This window comes from Astatotilapia calliptera, chromosome 17, assembly GCF_964374335.1.
Source record: "Astatotilapia calliptera chromosome 17, fAstCal68.1, whole genome shotgun sequence".
In the NCBI taxonomy this organism is placed as follows: Eukaryota; Metazoa; Chordata; class Actinopteri; order Cichliformes; family Cichlidae; genus Astatotilapia; species Astatotilapia calliptera.
The window spans coordinates 8,106,106-8,126,987 of record NC_137438.1 but is presented as its reverse complement, the minus strand read 5'-3'; the positions used below and the strand labels follow the sequence as shown (position 1 = coordinate 8,126,987).

Sequence of the window (20,882 nt, the reverse complement as noted above, 5' to 3'; positions counted from 1 at the left end):
GAGGCAGTTTCTCAGAAGTAAAGATGAGTGGAGGCTCAACAATCTGCAAAAAACTGTTTCTACAAAGAATAATGTTCTTTAGATTATAATTGTTTGTATCCTGTGTGCAACAGACAAGGCCAGAAAATCAGTACTGGACTCTGGTGATCTTTGGGCCTTCAGGCGGCATTGCATTCTTGTGGTTCACATTTATTTTTACCGAATGAGGAAATTTATCTACATTTGATATTTCACCTTTGCTATTTTCAGACAAATATACAGATTTAAATGACATGTAAATGATTTTACAGTGTTTCAGTTACAGGTTTTCTTGTGAGGAAATGCATTTATGTGGAAAAACAATGGTTTTATACAAATGTATACCACTGACATATTACTGATGCAGTCCTGTATGTTCATTGATAAAAATGCAGTACAATAATTTAAAAAAACCAGACAAACTGTAAATCTTGGTCAGAGTTGCCATAAACTAAATGTAGTGAAACAAACAAACTCCTTGGGATGAAGCTGCAAATGTGCTTTGCATCTAAACACGAGTATGGCTCCACACATCACAGAACTTCTCCGTTTTGGTGATACATGCGTATAATTGTAGCGTTTTAAGCTTTACGTGCAGAGCCACGGCGCGGGTGATGGGGTGTGAAGCGCAGCTCTCGGGAGCTCCTGCCTCTCTGCTAAAATTCAACACATATTTGTCCCCAAAATGTGAATTAAATTCAGTTGGAGAGCAGTGAGCCAGGACTTCAAATTACCGCCTTCGCTGGTAGTTGTGAAGGCATTTCAGCAAACAGCAGGGAAAACAACAACTTTCATCTCATGGGAAAAATGTGCTTGACACTCTGCGAAGAGAGAGGGAAAAGAGAAAAACACTAAGCTTAAGAAGATGGCGATGAGGTAGCTACACAGTGTTACTCTTTAAAAATGAGCAGGATCGCGTGTGTAATGGGGAATTTGTCTTTTCATTGCTTTATCTTTACTTTTACACACACAATCCCTTTTTTTATCCTCAAAATGATACCAACGTAAATAGCCTGGCCTGCCTGATGATGAATCACTGCCGATTACTGGACTGACACTTTTATCTGAAGTGTATCTTCTGTAATCCTCTCCTCTTTGACCTCGCATCTAACCCCTGTCCCTGCTCGCGGGACAACCCGTGTCTTAAAAGCAGCCGAAACAGCAGTGAAAGGAATGAAACATACTTGACTTCAACCTTAAGCCGTTTGTTTGCTGTTGCCTCTACTTGGAATGTGCAAGAGGATGAGCTGCTGAAAAGCTGCAGTGGGTGTATAAGTGCACAAGCGCTCTGTATATACCCCTCCCTTTAAGACATGCACATACCCCCTCCTGCACACACACACTGACTGGATCTGAATCCATTGTAAGCCTCTTGGCATCACTGCACCTCTGTTTTCTAAAGTCTACCCATGATTGAGGGCATTTATTGTCAGAGCCATTCATCAGCAGGGCCCCAGCGTCCACACTTTCACGCACCCCTCCACCCACCTCCACTACCCTCACTAAAACATGATAAGCATCTGTTATGGCCCTGCAGGAGCCGCGTAGGCCCTGACGCCTCGGCCTGCCTCCCCGACTGACTGACTAGACCCTGTCTGGGCAGTTATTTACAGGTCAAAACCTGCAGGCTGCATATTGTGTGTTTGTGTTTGAAAGAGAGCTAAAGAGAAAGCAGGAGACAGATGAGGGGGGGTTAGGGATAAGAAGCTAGAAGCACAGCAAAGGATGCAGACCTCTGAACTTTAAAGAAGGGCAGGAGTTATTCAGTGGGCTCACTTCAGGGCATGAGCTATCTCTTCTTTGTGACAAATTAGTGCAATTTTCATATTTAAAATGTCTCGCATTCTTCGAAATGTGCTTTTGATTCCTTTGTACCAGCAGCAGTGGCTGCCCGTAGGCACAGCAGTGTGAGACTGGAATGCAGAAGATGGTTATCTGTTACTCAGTAACTTAATTAATGATTATTTGGGTCATCATTTGATCTGAACTGAGTCAGAAAATAGTGAAAAGTAGCCGGCATTATTTGGCATGAGCTAATGTTTAAAAAGTAGATTTTACTGAGAAGAAAAAGGGATGGAAATATCAAAGTTTTAGCAGTACTTTTAAAGATTTGTTTCAATTTAGTAATGAATTACTATAATATTGGTTACTGTTTCACCTCTAGTGACCCGTGCATTGAATATAAAACTTGTGAACTTACAAATTAGACTAAGAAGATATAGCCTTTTAAAAGATTTAACTAGAAAACATTATATAAATAGATCATACTGGATCTCAACGGTTTGCCTACTGGTCTGGATGTCACACTGCCCACCCCTATGCACTCCCTCTAATAATATGACCATATAATAATAAGTGATGCCTGATATGATACGTGTCTTCTTGTCTCTGTCTTCTTGTGTTTATACCCCGCTCTCCACTTAACCATTAGTTATTATTAAGCTCTGGCTCTCATCCGCAGTGTGTTGTTTTCCTGAGGTTTCTTCCTGTTAAAAGGGAGTTTTTCCTTACCACTGTTGCCAAGTGCTTGCTCATAGGGGACCGTCTGGAATGAACAGGGCTATAACGCTCTGCCTGTCTTCACAAACAGTGAAAAAACATACACTGCATTGCATTTTCTGACATAATCAGAAACATAGGCACTGCCATTTAATTAAGGCCATTTCCACCATACAGTTATAAATACTTACTCTAGCACCAAATCTGTCTTAAATATGAACAGCACCTGCTGTTTCCGTAGCATTTTCTAAATCTACAGCATCCAACTGGTTAAGGAAATGACAGCATTTAGTCTTCCCAGAAAGTAGGGCAGAAAAAAGACAAGCACACTATTGTTTTTTTTTCTTCACTCAATTTGATGACACTGCAGATATGTAGAGCCTTATCCCACCACACTGCTTCACACAATGAATTAAAGCAGATTCAAAGGAACCCAAAATAAAGCACGTGTTATGGGTTGCTCAGCGCGCTGACTCGACGGTGCAGGAGGAATGGAGAACGTTTGTTGACCTTTTTCTGTTCTGCCTCCACCAGTTACTTGTGCCTATTGTGAAGGCAGTAGCAGAACATCTGCTTAGCTGGCCTCTTTTCAGGAGGCCTGGCCAGAGAGCGTACCAGGAAGAAAAGTGAATGTGTAAGTGTGTGTGTGTGTGTGTGCGACACAGTGAGGAAAATAAAAGGATTGAATGTGCATATATGTGTGTACGTGCACGCACATTTGCGCATGCACGCGAGCGTGTGTTGGGATTCGGAGCTTTGCAGCTGTTGGGGCTCTCCTCCTGATGGCTGCCCATTGTTTCCTCTCTCCGTGTCTCTGGCTCTCTCTGGCTCTCTCTGTCCCAGCCTGTTTATGGGCCTTCCCCCCCTTTTTTTTTTTCAGTGCACACCGCAGCTAAATTTATGCCCTTGGACAGAAGCCTTTCTCAGGGTATAAATTAGGCTGGATGCTCCCTGTCAGAGTTGCAGTGCCAAGACGCTGCAGCTTTACGTTTCAAAGAATCACAATATTGTCACAAGCATTCCTTTACAGTTTATTTTACTGCTGAGGAGGACCTCTTATGGTGCTTCATTATATCCGCAGCACAGTCTTGTCAAAGTTGTGGGCATATTGCAGCTTTAATCATGTTCGATAAGCAAAACCTTGTGTTCCATAAAGCGCAAGTTAATTGTTGTCAGGGTGGAAAATCCATTTATACACTAATTAGATGCTCTTTTATGAGATAATCAAGAGTAAATTAAAAGGGTCATTTTGCAGTGGAAACAAATAAATAATTCAACTTCTTTGGCTGGGAAAAAGCGCACTTGGGAAATGCTAAACTGCTTGGTATATACTTTAGTTTATAGAACGATCAAACAGAAGACCCTTTAATCTTTGGGCTGAGCCAGGTTGACTGTCCCCTCTTCTCTCCTGAGTCTTTATGCTAAGCTAAGCTAAGAGCTTCATTGTTACCAGACAGTCATTAAGCTGGTTTTAAGCTTGAAATGATGAAAACATCCACAGAAGTGATGCATCTGTGCAATCAAGCTGGGGACAATCATTATGAACTATAAACTATTAATTACGCTACAATAAAAGGACAGTATCTGTGAACTGGTTGGTGTAAATATAAGCCTTTAGTATCTCCTGATACTTTCTCTGGAACATAGATAAGTTCTTATCAGACATTAACCTGACTGAAACAGTTGAGATATTGACTGAAATACTATTGGATATATACATATTGAGGAGAGTGAACACACAAGCTGCCTTAAAGATACGATAAACATAATGAAATTGAACTGAATGTAAAAACAAAAAGTTTTGCTGTCATGTAAGTAGAACACAGTGTCACAACAGATCAGCGCTTTGTGGTTAATACATGTGTTTAGACATACTTTCACAATATTCACACAGAAAAAAAGCACAATCATGAATGAGGAAAAAAAACTGTCTTTGGTCTGATTGGATGAATTAAGGACAAATGGCCAAAATGATAGGATACCCATAGATAGCACCCCCCAAACACACACGCACAAACAGAGAGAGACTGGGGAGACTGGGCTGTCTTTGGTGTCTGCTCCGCGTCGTTATCAAGAGACAACTTCTGACATTTATCATGACAAGAGCTCAGTCTTCTTATCTCTGCTACTGTTCTCTATCACCGGAGAAGTGTGAAAGTACGTTCCTGTCCCTGACAGCTTCACGGCCGTCTTGTCATGCTCACTCTGTCAGATCCAGCACAGAATCACTGTATATTATCCAAGCTGTATTATCTCTCATCCAAGGTTCTACACTTGAGTTAAGATGGTGCTCAGTGTCTTGAAAGCTAAATATATTTTCAGTTTCTTTAGTCAATCCAATGTGTAGCAGAAAAATAATCTGTCTATAAACTTAAATGACAGCTTTGCTTGTGTATTGTGGCAGTTTATTTGTTTGAGTCTCAACCCATAAAAGAATCCCACGTCTTTTAGTTTTTCAGATTTCAGATTGTTGTCCTTCTTTACTCTGCCGCTATAACCTTTATTTGTCTTTCTGATGACACTGCTCTTCTCTAAAAACCTTCACAGATGTTCTTGGTGGTATAAAGGAATGGAACTTTTTTTTTTCAAGCTTCAAACATCTTTTGGAAATATTCGGCTGCAATCAGTGGTCAGCACCACAATGTTACTGTAAACTGCAATATTATGTTACAGTCTGACCACCCCGTGCTCAGGCTATGAGAAAAGACGCCGTGGTTTATAACAGATAAAGCCTGATCAGAGTAAAGCAGTAATTTTGCTCTTTTATAGTTTTCTCTAAAAGTATATATTTTCAACAATTTAATATTAATCATTAATGTGATCCAAATGTACATTACTGTGTAAAGGTTTTCAGCCACACATCTTTTCTTTATACTTTTGTAGGAAATGAGGAATGGTTGCAGGGATTCATGGAAATGGGCAACCATCCATGGAAATAAGGCGAAACATCATCTGTACAATTCTAACAAACTTAGGAGTCAATAATTGGTATGGCAACCCTTATTCTTCAGCGCAACCTGTCCCACAAAATATTGAAATTTATTTAGTTAGTCCTCAGGAATAGTTTTCCTTTTTTTTATTTTATTTTAAATGACATTATAAATCTCTTCTTTGGATATCAGGCGCCTTTTTGAGTTGTTCTTTATCAGGCTGATCCCACATTCCTTCAATAATGCACTGATCTGAGCTCTGGGGATGCCAATCCATGGCTGATAGTGTTCCACTGTGTGTTTTTCTATCCAAGTATGCTTTTTCTACACTAGCAGTGGGTTTGGGATCAATGTCATGGTTACAAATGAAGCTGTTGCCAATCAGACCCTTTCCAGGTGGTATTCCATGGTGGATCAAAATCTGATCCCCAACACCTCTGATTCATTCAACCAACCAAGCATCCATCCATTTTTTTATCTGCTGCTTATCTGGGGCTGGATCTCTTCCCTCCCTGGAGGAGGACACCCTCTAGTTCCCTAATATAAAGAACCACCACCCTATTCTACCATACCAGAGGCACCATTCCAGATCTCCATGTGACAAACCCACAAAAGCCTGAAAGAACTGAGGGTGAATCTCATTGTGGAAAGGACCACAATCCAACACAGCGTCCTGTGTTTATTTGTCAGTTTTATTTGATCACAACACTGTTTTTGGTTCTTCAGGTTCAGCACCTGAATCCTTCTGCTTTTTAGCTGGACTCCAGCACACACACCTCTCTCTGGACTCCAGCTTCGCTATATTATAAGGGAGAAACCTCGTTAGTTAATTCTGTGCACCAGTCCCTCCAACCTCCCTGACACTGCCCCTTGAGCTCACTACACCACCCCTCCCTAACAGCTGAGCCAGGGACCACACCTCCGCCACACTCATCCACTCCAGAGACCCTGCCACCAAGGAATTGTTTAACTGCTTTCGTGACCTCCCTCCCAGTGATGGGGCAAGTCATCTCCCTCTTTCCTGTTGCTTTCTCTACAGAAGGTAATCAATGGGATTGAGAAGATCCTTGAAGTATTCCTTCTATCGTCCATCTGTATCCTCAGCTGAAGTCAACAGGAGACCACTCCCACTGTACACAGTGTGAATAGAGCACTGCTTTCACCTTCCAAGTCACCTGACCATTTGACAGAATCACTTCGAGGCCTCATCCAACTCCTCAAACACCTGAGTTTTTGTTTCAGCTACTGCCAGAGCTGTACGTAGTACCTGTCAGCTTGATGGTTCCGTCCACCTCCAGTTTCCATCATCTGGTTTGGGGATTACAACCATGGCAGGCACCAACCAACCTTTAACCATAGCTGTGCACAGCCACCTAAGCAATCAAGGTGTGGAAGACGGCCCATTCAGACTTGGTGTCCCAAACCTCCTTTGGAATGCTTAGAAAGGTCTGCTGGAGGTAGAAGCTGAAAATCTCATGAACTGGAGCCAAGGCTAGATGTTCCCAGTGCACCCTGACTACATGTTTTGACATGCTGAGCCTGTCATGTATCCTGATCAAACACGTTGCCTCTTCAGATTATGCCCAACCAGCTCCATGGGCTAAGGACTATTCATCAGGTCCTCTGCCTTGTGCTCCCTCCCCAGGCCTTACGCCAGAGTGGAGCAAAGCCTGGACTCTTACATAGGACCAATTCTCCTTGGAAGACTACGAGGGGGGGAAAGTCAATTACATAGCACCTGGGATCACATTGTTACACAAATGCCACCACTATGGTAAGGTGGTGATTCATAGAAGTAATCCTGACCTCCCCTGTACACAGTGATGGTGATTTGAACCAAAATGTAAAATTTAAGATTCATTACTCCATAAGACCTGTTGCCATGCTTTCTAGTTCTTTTGTGATGGCATACCTCAGCCCTTTTCTCCCCTTCACTAAGAATGGCTTGTTGACAGCCACCCTGTAAGTGAGTCCAATTCTGAAGAGTCTTTGGCAAACAGTAGATGAATCAATAGGAGGGCCTTGCTGCATCTGTTGGGTTCTATCTCAGGTGTTTGGTGGATTTTTCCCCTTTCTTAAGGACTTGACTTTGACAAACTATTCATGCGCTGTAGATAGATTTTCTTAATGCCTACCGCTTCTTCTTCTGTCTTCCACTTCACTTCACTTTAGTTTCCTAATTTTTTAAAGACATACTGCAGACCATGCAAGATATGGCCAGGTTTTTGCCCATAAAGAAATGAGGGGTGGCTCACGGTTTTTGCACAGGACTTTACTTCAGATCAAGGCAGAAAATTGTATTTGTTTCCCAAGTCTTAGGAGATTTTCTCTTCTGCTGAACATCTGTTTGACACAATTGGCCACACCAGATTGTTGGTGTGAAAAGCAGCTGTTTGCCTCTAGAAAACATCCAGGGATGAGTGGAGCTTTTAGGGACGTCGGTGAGTGTGTTGACCAGCATGGTGTGGAGAGTGTAAATAAAACCATAAAGTCTGCCACTATAGCAGCATGACACCGTGGATGGAAAAGTGAGTCAGTCCACAGCTTTGGTCAACTGTGAAAGATCTCAACAAGTAATGGAAGGATTGCGATAAATTTCTCTAGACATTTACAACTCCTAAAAGGAAATTTACTTTCCCTCTGTTGTCACGAGCAGTCACAACTTATGGATAAACTATTATAAAATATTTTAGATCATGCAGCTACAATATCAGTTAGCCTGAGTTGTCTTTTATTGTGTGTCTGTGTAAAAAAAAAGAAAAGAAAAAAGAAAAAGCAACCACCGCGCTATCATGCCAATCATAAGATGATGAACCTGGTATATATATTGTACATGTGAAGTTGCATTTAGCTGCTGTTAGGTGTATTCTTTCTCTCATTGGCCCCAATTTCCCAGCAGCACCAGACATCAGCCATGGTTACATTTACATACAAGCTGCTACATTGTGCTGACAGTGTGAAAATGTCATAAGTCAGGTAGCAGCAGCTGCTGGGAGCCAGCTTAGTAAAGGCCCCTGAATACTCGGTGGTCATGATGAGGTCTTGACCTTCCAGTAAATGTGTCAAGAGTGATCTAAGGTTAGAGTGACACACACTCCTCAATGAGCAGAGTGATCCAGGGAACAGCCGTAACTGGAAATCTCTTGCAATTTAACTTTACATTAGTACTGTTTTATTCCTTCAAATGACCACAAAATGTTATATTCTTAAAATGCAATTTAGATATTGAGAATGTTAAGTGAAGTTTTGCTGCATTCATTCTGTTTTTGTTAAAAGTGTGTAACATAACACTAATATGTTCTCTTTCATTAAAGATAAGAGGATAAGGTTAGCCATGTGTGACTGCTGGCGGGATGAAAAATGCTTTCCTGTGGTAAAATGATCTCTATAAGACAAAGAGGCTCAAGTCAAAGAATGCTGTGGATATCATATCAAAGACAGAAACAATTCAACAGCATCAAAAAAACCTCACAAAAACTAAGCTGGAATTGTATTTCTAAAGGCAACGCATTGCAAAACATCCATCTCCTGGGAAATTTCCAGACTGACAATGAGATGAATAATTCCTAAACACTGATGGATATGACCTCGCTGGTCTTTGCTCATTCAGTCGGTACAGAGAGGGGTTATTTGTGCGTAAATACAGCTGATAAAAATCAGTTCATCACTGCTGTTCTGCAGGCCCTGGTACACATTTCAGACAAGGCCAGGCACATACCTGGAGGCTGGAATTTTATCAGAAGCATATTCACCACTATTTCATGTCAACCCATGATGACAGATAGACCAGGAATTCCTCTGATCACTAAACTGTTGCAAAGTGGAAACTTTTTTCCCCAATTCTCAGAAAACCATTATATTTACTCCAATGGCCACAGGAACCTAAAAAATGGATTGTGAGTTTTACAGTCTGTTGCTTTGATAACACAAATCTAAAAAACTTAATGGCTAAAAAATAAACAAATAAGCTATTCAATAAATACACAGACTTTGCAACTTAAAAGGTAAATGACTCTTTTCAATAAACAATTTTATTGCCTCAATGGTTTATGTTGCCCAGAAAGCTATAAATATACCGTAACACTGAATTCAGAGAATTGCTGGAAGAAATAAAAGATCCACAAAGAAATACGTGTTCCAATACTCGACGTAGTCTAAATAAACATATAGGAGGTTATTTCCTGTTGTAGTCCCTGGTACATGACACTGAATCAACAGTTTGAATGGAACAAGCACCTCAAGAAAACTGAGACGACACAAACTTCCAAATCAAAGATTGCCACTCCCTTTTTGACAGACACAACATATATACACAGCTCCTGATTGTAACTTGAGTAGCCAGCATTTATGCAGTCACACAGCTGACCTCACCATAAACATTGATGGAGTTTCAGTGTAGCCTAAAGGCGACATCTAGTGGCCATAAGCAGGAACAACGGGGGAATGGTGCAATTTCAGATTTCAAAGAACAACACACAATCATATTTTGGTGGTGAATGGGCAGTGAGTATACAACACAAAACAAAGTACAGACCAAGTAAACCACCACAGCCAAACATCACTGTTATTATACTTAATTAAATTTATAAAACAGGAAGTAAACACACTTACAGGTCAACATGTTTTGGCCTTCAGGCCTAATGGCTATGACTAAAAACAATCCTGGTGAATAATTGAAGTCCAGCAGAGTCAAACAAGCACAATCTCACAACGTTAATTGTTTGGAAATGATCACTTTTGTACAGCTGTGATATCCTTTATCATTGTGCCTTTAAAATACCCCCTTCGCTTGTTATTAAGTCCAAAATCACAGCTGTTAGCCTTTAGCCTTTGCAATGGGGCCATCAAATGATGTTTTTTGATATTACATGATATACAGTGCTTAAAAGATTTATTAGACCACTACCCAGAGTAAGGCTTATACCACAGCTCCCCCAAATGAAAGATATTGGAATTACCAAAATCATTTTATGTTTCTGTAACAGATAATCCATCTTTATTCTGAATTATATTTTTAGTGTTAAATACATAACTATTTTTTCCAGCAATTTTCAAACTGTTTTACTGAAAAGCAGAAAAAACCCAGTAAATTATTATTTTTGATTAAGATGCCACCTCAAAGTTATTTACCTGCACTCCTGAACAGAAACAATGGTGTTAGTGGTTTATAATTTGGGCCTAGTAGCAGGATCGATCATTTCTGACTTGTTATTGTAGTTCAGTGTGCCGGCTCAGACTTGGGTATAAAAGTGTGAATTCAGTTTGTCATTTACCTAAAAAACTACAACAAGTTTGAGCTTTAAACAAGTTTTTCACAGATGTTCTTGTGCTTATGGCAGCTGGTCTGATAAATTTAAGCACTGTTAACAATGTTGCAAACTGAATCAAATTAAAAAATTCTTATGTGCTCACAGTCTTGAAAAAACAAACTACTGCTTCAAATTATAACATGTACATACAGATAAAACAACGCTCTATGATTGCATGCTCTAATGCAGTGAATGCTCCCTGCTGATGGAAAAGATTTACATTGCAGACAATTTCCTGGGTGCAGAAAGTTTGGTCCTCACTCAATCTTTTGCCTGAGGATCCTTTTCTCTTCTTCAACAAAGTTCTTGTCAGATGTGGCTTGTCCAAAGTCCCTCTTCCTCTTCTCCTTCTGCTGGAAGGTCTCCACTCGCCGTTTCTTGGCAGACAGCCCTGGCTTCTCTGACTCCTCATCTGATCAGCAGATGACGAGTTGGATGGATTTGGGATTTTGTAGAGGGACAGAGAGTAAAACATAATCTTTATTATTATTTCTCAACAGCACATTGTTTAAATAAACAAGTCCACATTTTCCAAGCAGGTGCAAAGCAGAAAGCAGAGCAAACGCCCTCATTATTTTACTGTATTGCACTCATTTGTTACATATAGTTGGATGGAAATACGTAGGTGGAATGGTGCAGCTGATATTATGCTTTGCATCTTTGGGTATTGATTAAACACACAAAGACTGGCCTGAAACAGATGTTTACATTTATAATCTGATACTTTTATTTAGTTTTTAGTATCATTTATTTTACATTTTTGTGGCAGCAAATCAAATAAATCTTTGTTAACAACTTCCAGCTCTTCTCTGAAGAAGTCCAAAAATCCTCACACACAACTTTTTCAACAAATTGAAAACGTTAACACAATGTTCACCTCTGGTATCTACTGTATTGCCCTTGTTTCATTTCCATGTAGTTCTTTTGCTTATCACAAGTTCATACTTTCTTGCTAATTTGCCAAATTATCAAATAACATAGGATTAAATACACATCAAAATTTATTGGGATTTTAAAGCCTGTGGGTATTGCACAACGGTATAAAAGAGCTGTGATGAGGAGAATGAAACTGAAACTCACCAGAGTCTGAGGGTTGCTCTTCTTCAGGTAGAAAACGAGCTTTGCCTGTATAAGCTTGCGGTGCGTCTTCCCCGTTGTCCTCGTACACATTGGACCACTTTATAGCCATGTCCATTCCAGGGGGAGGTCCTTTCTTCTTCTCTGGCTCTGCAGTGTAACTTTCAGGCGGGGGCACGGCATTTGTCTTCCATGGCTTAAATTCTCTGGCAGCCTTCAAGGAAAAAAAAGTGGAAAATTGGTTTAGAGAAAGTCAAACAGCAAAGGTGATCATAGCTAGTCTCCATAAGAGATTAAAGACAGTAAACTCTCTTTAAAATAAACAAGAAATATAACTATTATAATATGTGAATCACTCAATCACTTTATAGACTGAGATTATGGCTTGTGGTGTTGCTGTACTGCACTATGTTATAATGAAAAGTCTTCCTAACATCGTTTCTATTGGCCTCATTCACTTGCAAAGAGAGAAGACAGAAAAACATCTTTCATGCACCAGAATGACATCACACATGTGCAAGACTGTGGAAAAGTCTCAAGCTACACCTCAATTCTTTAGATGTTGCAAAATATTTACAGCGATTTATTGGAACATGTGTAAACACAAATGAAAATACGGCATTCAAGTCAAAAATGATGCTGAAAAGCATCAATATTAGACAACTTTAGCTTCCTTTTCAATTCTTTAAGTAGCCTAAAGTCCAGCCTAAAGTTTCTTGAAGTCCACATCAAAACACAATGGTTATGACTGTAAATGACTGTAGACAGTCACCATTGTACCTCTCTCCTGACCACCTCCAATTTAAACCAAGATTTTCAAGTCTTTCATCCCTCCCTGTTTTTCAGTCCAGTTCTTGTGTAATCTGGCAAACCTCAACCTTTTCTCCTCCTTTCCTTCATTAAGAATGGCTTCTGGACAGCAACCCTTCCACCGAGACCATTTCTGATGAGGCTTTGGCAAACGGTAGATGGACCAACTACAGGGCCAGATTTCTCTCTCAGGTCTTGTGTCAGGCCCTTGCTGGATTTGTTTTCCTACTTGTTAAGAACACGATTTTCAGATACAGTTCATCAGCTGTAGATAATGCCTTTCTTTTTTGTTTTGTTAGACTTGCCACTTATTTGAGTGGCCTCAGCTTCCACAGAGTTTTTAACAACACTCTGCACACCATGCCATCACATTTTTAGCTCTTTGGTAATCACCTTATTGGTGCAAAGACACTATTTTATACTGTCAACCTGTGCACTCTTTGGCATTTTCATAGGGTCATCCGAAGAAATTAACAAATAATATGGTTTTTCAACAGGCTGATCGTAACGAAGTGCCTAAAAACTCTATTTAAAATCGGTTCTTTGCCAACTGTAGACACAAGATTGGTTCATCCGCTTATGACCAGTGTTGGGACTAACGCGTTATTAAGTAACGCGTTACAGTAACTACGTTATTATTGTGGTAACGAGCACGGTAACTAGTTATTATGCCAAAATCAGGAACGCGTTACTCATTACTGGGATTTAGATAGGGTCGTTACTCGTTACTTCGTGTGGTGGCTATCGCGGAGCTTCCACAGATTCAGTAACATTAGCAAGTGGTGGAGGCCAGCAGGTGGATGAAGGAAAAGGGACGCAGAAGGAAAAGAGACCCGAGGCGGCCGCCGGTCCAAGTGTGAACTGAACTTCAGGTAAGAAGTTATGACCTGCAGTCTCTCTGGGTCAGATATGAACCAAGTTTAGGTGGAGTTTATTTTCGTTATTCTGACTTTTTCCGTACTGCGTGCTAGCTAGCATGACGGAGTTTCTATACAGCTGGGTGGGTGCTATGAAGTTAATGATGTTGAACTTTATTTTGTTCATAAGTTATTAGAGTTGCCAACCGTCCTGTCTGGTATTCAGAGAAAATATTAAGCGTTTCTTATTGAGGTGAAAAGGAACAGTTTGTCCCGTAATTCAGCTACAATGAAAAAGGCACAAAGCTGGAGTTATTCTGTGTCTTTGCTGCACAGCTGCCTCTTCTTCTCTCATTCTCCCCCCTCCCTCTCCCGTTTCTGCTTCAATCATGAAAACTGATCAATGATCAGCTGATCGGCTCTCTTGTTTGTTTATCGCTCACTTTGCGCCGAAAGAGGAAACCAGCGGATGTCGCGCTAAACAACAGCAGCACGTTTAAGCTTGATCAGCTATTGTTAGAATTTATTTAATATTAATTTCTAGTATCAGCTGATGTTTGCTGGAGCCACAGCTGTAAAGCTGCTGGTCATGATATGGTTTGGTTATCTGGAGAGAGGGAAACATGAAGATGAAACCAGGAGATGTCCTTACTGAATCATCAGAGCTGAACAGGTGATGGAGAAACAGGTTTACCTTTTAGGTGACATGAATGAGTTGAAGGGAAGTTATGAACTGTTTCTGAGAGACAAATAACCCCAGGATCCTTTTTTAGGTAGCTGACAGCTGGTAACTGTGCAGGGGCGGGTCTAGCAAAGTGTTGCCAGGGGGCCAGGTAGGGCATTAACAGGGAATGGGGGGCACAAAGAAATACTTTTCTTTCTTATTCTCATTTAAAATGTCTAGCTTTTAAAAAATAATTATCTGAATCTTACAACAAATGATTGATAGATTGATGCATATATACCATCAAAACAGTGTACATCACTGTCACAACAGTGTTTATTTTCATTCAAAGGCTTTATGATTTTTCCTATAATGGTGGGCCGGTCTCTAGTCAAAATGCCCGGGCCAATTTTCTGTCCCAGTCCAGCCCTGTATGCAGCTCATCTGCAGTCTGGTGTTGCCTACATCTTCCTATTCAGAAGGCAGAATTTCCGAGTTCTGAGTACAATCGAAAGCACCACGACTCCAGTTTTTGTGTTGGATGTAAAAGGCGCGCATGATGCTGTGATGTAGGCTAGAATCATGGCAGCAGTCAATGACGGTCCAGGCGTGGGATTTCTCTCGTGGAAATATGCACATTATCTTTTCCTTTCTATTGGTCGGTGGCACAGTGCACTTGTGGCAAGTAAGCAAGCTAGAAGACTGGCAAAGTTATGGAAGAAACACATTAACAAGAGAATTCTGAGTAAAACCAAAGTTACTTTCCCTAGTAACTAGTTACTTTGAAAGTAACGAGTAACTTGAAGTAACTGAGTTACTTTTGAGAGAAGTAACTAGTAATGTAACTAAGTTACTATTTTAAAGTAACTTACCCAACACTGCTTATGACACACCTTGTTTGGAAGAACTATTGCTGAAGACCACTTAGAAAGGCTTTATGGAAGTAAATTGTGAGGAAATGAATATGGCTCAATACTTCTGCACAGCCTGTACATATGAATGTCGTTACAAAAGTCTGATAACGTCTCCAACCAACCACTGCAGATAGAGCTACACTGTGTGCATCAGCAAGCAAAGAAACAGCGACCACTACTGGGAAGCCTGAGCTAGCACAGGTGAAGCCGATAATCTGCTAATTGTGGCTCGTACAGTGTTTACACTCATCTAGCACACCAGAGCGTGCTTGTTGTGGTCATATTAACCGCAGTTCAACGTGTATTTGTACCTCCTCCGGGGCTTTGACCGTCAGGCTGTCCCAGTCTATTTGCTTATTCAGCGGGTTATAGAGGAAAGCGGGTTTGGACACGGAGCGAAACAGCTCGTCGGGTTTGGGTAACGGAGCTCCGCCGGCATCTCGCTTGGTTCCCGGTAGAGAGGACCGAGCGCTCCCCTCGGCTTCGGTCCCCGCTTTCTTCTTTCGGCTTCCCCCCTGGTCATCCGAATCGCTGTCGTTGCTGCTGTCGCTCAAATCGTCGTAGCTCGAGAAGAACCCCAAAGAGCCCGTCTTCTTTTCTTCTGTCATTTTTCTGAGGCTACAAATACTCTATTGAGGAACAAGATACTGCTGTAAAACCCACGCGAAAATGAAGCTAGATCCGCTGACCCTAACTTCTTCAAGATCTACTCCATTTTGAATGAGCCTCCAAAACAGTTGTAAAGCGAGTAGATGGTGTCGTAAAGCCTGTCGTGAAGCCATTTCCTAGCAGGCTGGTGGTAATTTGCAATTCGACCAAAAGAAAATAAATCTTTCCGTCAAAGTCTTTCAGTATTTGGAGTTTATTTTAATGTTAAAATTGTTTCTGTATAATATACTCAGCCACAGTTATTATGTAATTAAATACAATTAATGGGCTGTTGTTTAAGCTCCATTTTCCTCTTTTTGACAGAGAATTTCTGCCATCTGCTGGAGACATTTGACAACTGCAGCCTCCGTACCGCTTAAAAAAGGGAGGTCTCCAGCTGAGGTGTAGTGCCAGAAAGTGAGCGTGTTCCAAATAGTGAATGTCGATGTTTCTGTTTGGCTTTATTTATTATTATTTATTTATTTATTTAATATAAAAAGGAACAGGATATTCAAAGGGATATATACACAAAATTACCTGTTTTGCAAGTATCTTTCTGACTCTACGTTATTATACCTACTTTATGTTACAGGGTCAGTCCATTTTAGGACACTTAAGATATCTTTATAAAATATGCAATGCTTGTGTCAATGTCTTGCATTTTCTGTCGTCTCATCTTGCTTGAAAAAGACACTTCAAATGTAGGTGACACTATAAAAATGTTTTTACCTGCATATATAAAAGATATGCAAAAGTCAATTTGTCAAAACTGCAGATTCTAACCCCAGTGTTCTTTATTGAAATGTGTTATAAATTATAGGCCAACAACTCATTCACAATGGTTTAAATACAACCAATTTTACATACAATATTCAACTATAACTGAGCAAAAGTGATTAAATAGACTGAATTCAAGAACATGTAAGTCCATCTATCTGACCATCTTCATCAGTTCTTACAGTACATATCGTGCACCTAAATGTGTCCTTTTGCTCTCTCTATTATTCTTTCCTATACGATAGTTGCCCTGTGTCTCTCTATTTCATCTCCACCTTTCTCCTTCACTTATTCTCTGGGAAATATTAAATTCTGCCGCTTTTCACAGAGTAAACGTCCATGTCATAGATATATCTGACAGCTCAGGTGGAGCACACGGTCCATCGGGAGGAGGGTAGCTTTATTGCCAAGCATTCAAAAAAACCCCCTGAAATCTGTGTTACAGCTGACCTGCACGGTTTGCAGTAGAACACGAAACATTATTTACCGTCAGGTCCTGACCCGTCTGTGCATTGTTAAGTTATGCAGTAAACGTGTGATGTGCTTAAATGTGCACATCCAAGTTTTCCCCCCACTACATGCCTTCTAATGCTAGATATCTATTAAAATAACTATATATACTACAAGATTGATCATGGCATTCTGACTTTTCCTAGTCAATATATAGCTGTCAGATCAGATTTATGCCTTAAATATATATATATATGTGTGTGTGTGTGTGTGTGTGTGTGTGTGTGTGTGTGTGTGTGTGTGTGTGTGTGTGTGTAAAAAAAAAAAACATATGTAAAAAAAATAAATAACAAGCTCACTACATCAAGCCAAACCTCCTGACCCACACTTCAACCACCTAAAAGGTTAAGACCTTCTTGGCCTTTCTTCTGATGTGTTAAGAGCATTTGCAGGCTCTAAAGTCAGCTAGACTTAAAGGGGCCAGGCATGACCCCTCTCTGTACAGGTCAAACACCTGCCACACTGCATAAAATAGACAAGGAAACATAAATCTAGCAGATATATTAAGCCAAACCTCCACCAAGGTGGCTCAATCACTGGGAACAGTATTGTATAGAGTAGGTAATGGATAATAGCTATTGATTAGTAAATAACTGGACACTAATAACTTGAGCTTTTTAACCCTTAACCTTATTAATTTCAATTCAATTGAATTTAACATCAAATAAAAACAACAGTCAGCCCAATGAATATCATACTTTAAGGCAAACACCTTAAAATAATACAGAGAAAGCTGTTTGGTGACAGTGGGAAGAAAGAAACCTCCGGCAGAACCAGGCTCAGCAAGGAGCAAACATCTGCCAGGACCAGCTCAACATGAAAATTTTGGGTCAACTTGAAAAAAAGGCAGATGTGAAATGAGGTGAAGACATTTTATGAAAGTTTGACCTTATTTGAACTCAGAGAAGAGGTCAGAGGTCAAAAGTAGCGTTACAATTCCCATATACCAACCCCTATCCCTAGACTGTAAAAATAAATATTGGTGCAAGGAAACACAGCTTTATATAGCATTTCTATCACTTTGACCTTCAGATTAATCCACTGACCTTGAAGTAGAGGTCAGAGGTCAAATGTGACATATTTTACATCTTTATATAGTACTTTCAATATGTCGCCAATACACACCGTGCTTGTAACAGTCATATTTCTAAGTTATAAGGCTTTTTGTCCATTTTTGCCCAATACATGACGTTAATCTTGAAGACATCAGAACTCTTTGTTTTCTGTCACAAAGATGTTTGGGAAATGTGAGAGAGCTTGGCAGCTGAGGACATTGTGTAAAGTTTGAACCTCCGAGTCCTTTTAGATTGACCTGAAATCTTGGATTTCTCACACACTCTTCTTTAAAAATCCTAAACAGGTCCGTGAGGCTGTGGATGATATTTTTGGACTCACACTTCCACAAACTGCCTTTTCCTTTCAAGTCTCTCTGCTCTGAGGCGCTGTAAGAACCTAAATCAATACATGAATAAAAAGCGTTTCTCTTTCTTCAAAACAGAGAAAAGAAAAGAGATCATCCAGCTGTTTCCAGATGAATGTCTCACATCCTGTCTAAACAAGACAGGATGTGAGACATTAAGAATTTGACTTTTTTAAAAACAAGTCATTAATTTTTCCATCGTCAGTGTTTTTGCCGAGTGAATGCTTACTGGTTTCCTCTTACATGTTTACAGTTTTTTCACAGTAACCCCAGTACTGCTCTCCTATGACATCATTCTTTGGTCTCCCATGAAAACTGAATGCACTTTGGGGATGCAGGTATTCTGAAAGAGAGATGATGAATAATCCAGCAGGATGGATACCCTCCTATGGCTTTTGTAACTTACTCTTCTGCATCTTTTTGTTTTTGCACAGGGTGCCTGACTGTGCTGTGAGGAATTCCGCATGGAGGTGAGAAGCCACACCTCTCCAAGGCACTGTTTAATCTAGCCATTCATAATATCTCACGTCTTTACTGTATCCAAAGACTCTTCTATGCCAAGGTGGTTTCCTCAGACAGCACCTAGCAGATGTCCTCTCTTGCTCCTTTTTTCAGATAGCAGGATGCCTGCTAATTTGAGCTAGCTAATACTTTTCTCCTTTCATTAATCCACATTAGCTGACCACACAACAGATAGCTCTTATGCAGGACTCTGAATTGTTGCATCAGCTGCATGTGTTTTGGTCTACTCGAATGCATGCCTAATAATTGCGAGCATACTTTGGATCTTAGTTGTAGAAATCCTGTTCTCATTTTGGATAATTAACCCACAATCACCTTGTTGATGTTACCAAACAACACCTGGAGGAAGAAAAAAATAAGTAGTTTGGTGATCTGCCCATAAAAGCCAGATGCTTCCTTTCATCTGAAGAGCTTCATTTGTAGTTGGTCGTAGAGCATCATAAAGGAACTCTCTTGAATATTTTCATCGTCATCCTTCAGCTCTGCTTTTGAAATTGTCTTATATCAAACTTGAAGATTTTAATCAGACTGTCAGTGCAGCTAAACACATTGGTGACCTGTGAGCTCTGTTCGTGTACTGGGATGAAGGAGTGACCTTAAAAAGGCCAATGGAAAGAACAGACACGCCAGGATGACTGCCTGTTTACAGCACACATGGTACCTGTGTGAGTGTGTGTGTGGAAGTTACCAGAGAACCAGCGAGTAGTTCTTTTCATGCACTTTTCCATAATCTATGAGATTAAAGTTTGTAATGTCCTGAAGGCGAACGTTAGATGTGATATTACCATTCTCACAAGTTTTATGGTTTTTCATACTGATGAAGATTTAAGATTCGAAGCGTTTATTGTCATGTGTACAAAGAAAAGCATTTCTCTGTACAATGAAATTCTTTCCCTGCTGTCCACACACAGATGCCGGTTAATATGTACAACTAGATAAAATACAAATAGCATGAATAATTAAATGGAGACAAAAGTATTAAACAGATTTATGTGCAGAAGAGCTTAATATGCTGCTTTGATACGAGAGATGACCTGATGTGCAAAAATGATTATTACTGTTAAAATAGGTCAGCTGTTCAAGAGTCTGATGGGGAAGGAGGATTTGTTGAGTCGAGATGAAGACAACTGATACAGCACTAATGTAAACAATTAATAAACAATTAAATAACAGAAAGTTCTTGTTTGTTTTTTTTTGATCAACTTTAGAAATGTGTGATTTTTTTTACTGTGGGTTCCCAGGAAAAACAAAAGGTTTCCATGTTATAATAATAGGACCGTCTGTGGAAGTGTTTGTGTAATTTTACACATTGATTTCTTCCAATTTCAGCATTTTTAAAATGTGAAAAATACTGTTGAAACTACACTTCTTTTATTAAAAATCTCAGGGATTAAATGTGTAGTTAAACTTCGTTACACTGACAGGAAGGAGAATTTCATTCATGATCAAAGTGCTCTGTCCATGGCTCACAGTGAAAAGTGAGTTTAACATCCTGGATGTTTTATTTTTGTATCACATAAAAGCATCACTTCTCACTTATGTTATGGAAGCAGCTAGATCGCTAGACTCCTGTCATTTTTTTGTACACGACAGTGCTGGGATTTATTTTCATTACAGTCTGAATAGCAAAGCTCAGGTTTGGATCCTGTAACGTGTTTTCTAATGAAAACAGATTCTACAGCAATAATAAAAAACTAGTGATTGACATGTTCCAAGAAATGCCACACAGCAGTTGAAATACAAACGAAATAATCACAGCATTTTAACTTAAACTCTACCTTTCTTCTATAGAGCAAGACAACAAAAAGGAAAAGCACAAATCTGACAAAGTGGGACCTGTAGAAATGAAATATTCATGCTCACCTTATCTTTGAGCATAACTAGATATATCTATCATCATCTCCTGCTCTTATCTTCTTAATCTGGC

General features: G+C 40.0%; 1 protein-coding gene across 1 annotated transcript; it reads right to left on the bottom strand.

The window, feature by feature from the left end:
* Positions 1–9,460: 9,460 nt before the first annotated feature.
* Positions 9,461–15,832, bottom strand: c17h1orf52 (chromosome 17 C1orf52 homolog). Its single transcript, XM_026148009.2, has 3 exons — positions 15,390–15,832; positions 11,837–12,047; positions 9,461–11,168 (listed from the first exon to the last, which is right to left on the bottom strand). The coding sequence occupies exons 1-3, from the start codon at positions 15,684–15,686 to the stop codon at positions 11,014–11,016; spliced, it is 663 nt and encodes a 220-aa protein (XP_026003794.1). The 5' UTR covers positions 15,687–15,832; the 3' UTR covers positions 9,461–11,013.
* Positions 15,833–20,882: the final 5,050 nt, after the last annotated feature.

What these genes read in the sequence shown, in the direction of transcription:
- c17h1orf52 (XM_026148009.2), bottom strand. Translation starts at nt 15,686, where the DNA reads ATGACAGAAGAAAAGAAGACGGGCTCTTTGGGGTTCTTCTCGAGCTAC. An exon ending in CGGTCAAAGCCCCGGAGGAG is followed by an intron (nt 12,048 to 15,389) that starts GTACAAATACAC and finishes TTTTCCTTGAAG; the next exon opens with GCTGCCAGAGAATTTAAGCC. An exon ending in AGAGCAACCCTCAGACTCTG is followed by an intron (nt 11,169 to 11,836) that starts GTGAGTTTCAGT and finishes TCTGCTGATCAG; the next exon opens with ATGAGGAGTCAGAGAAGCCA.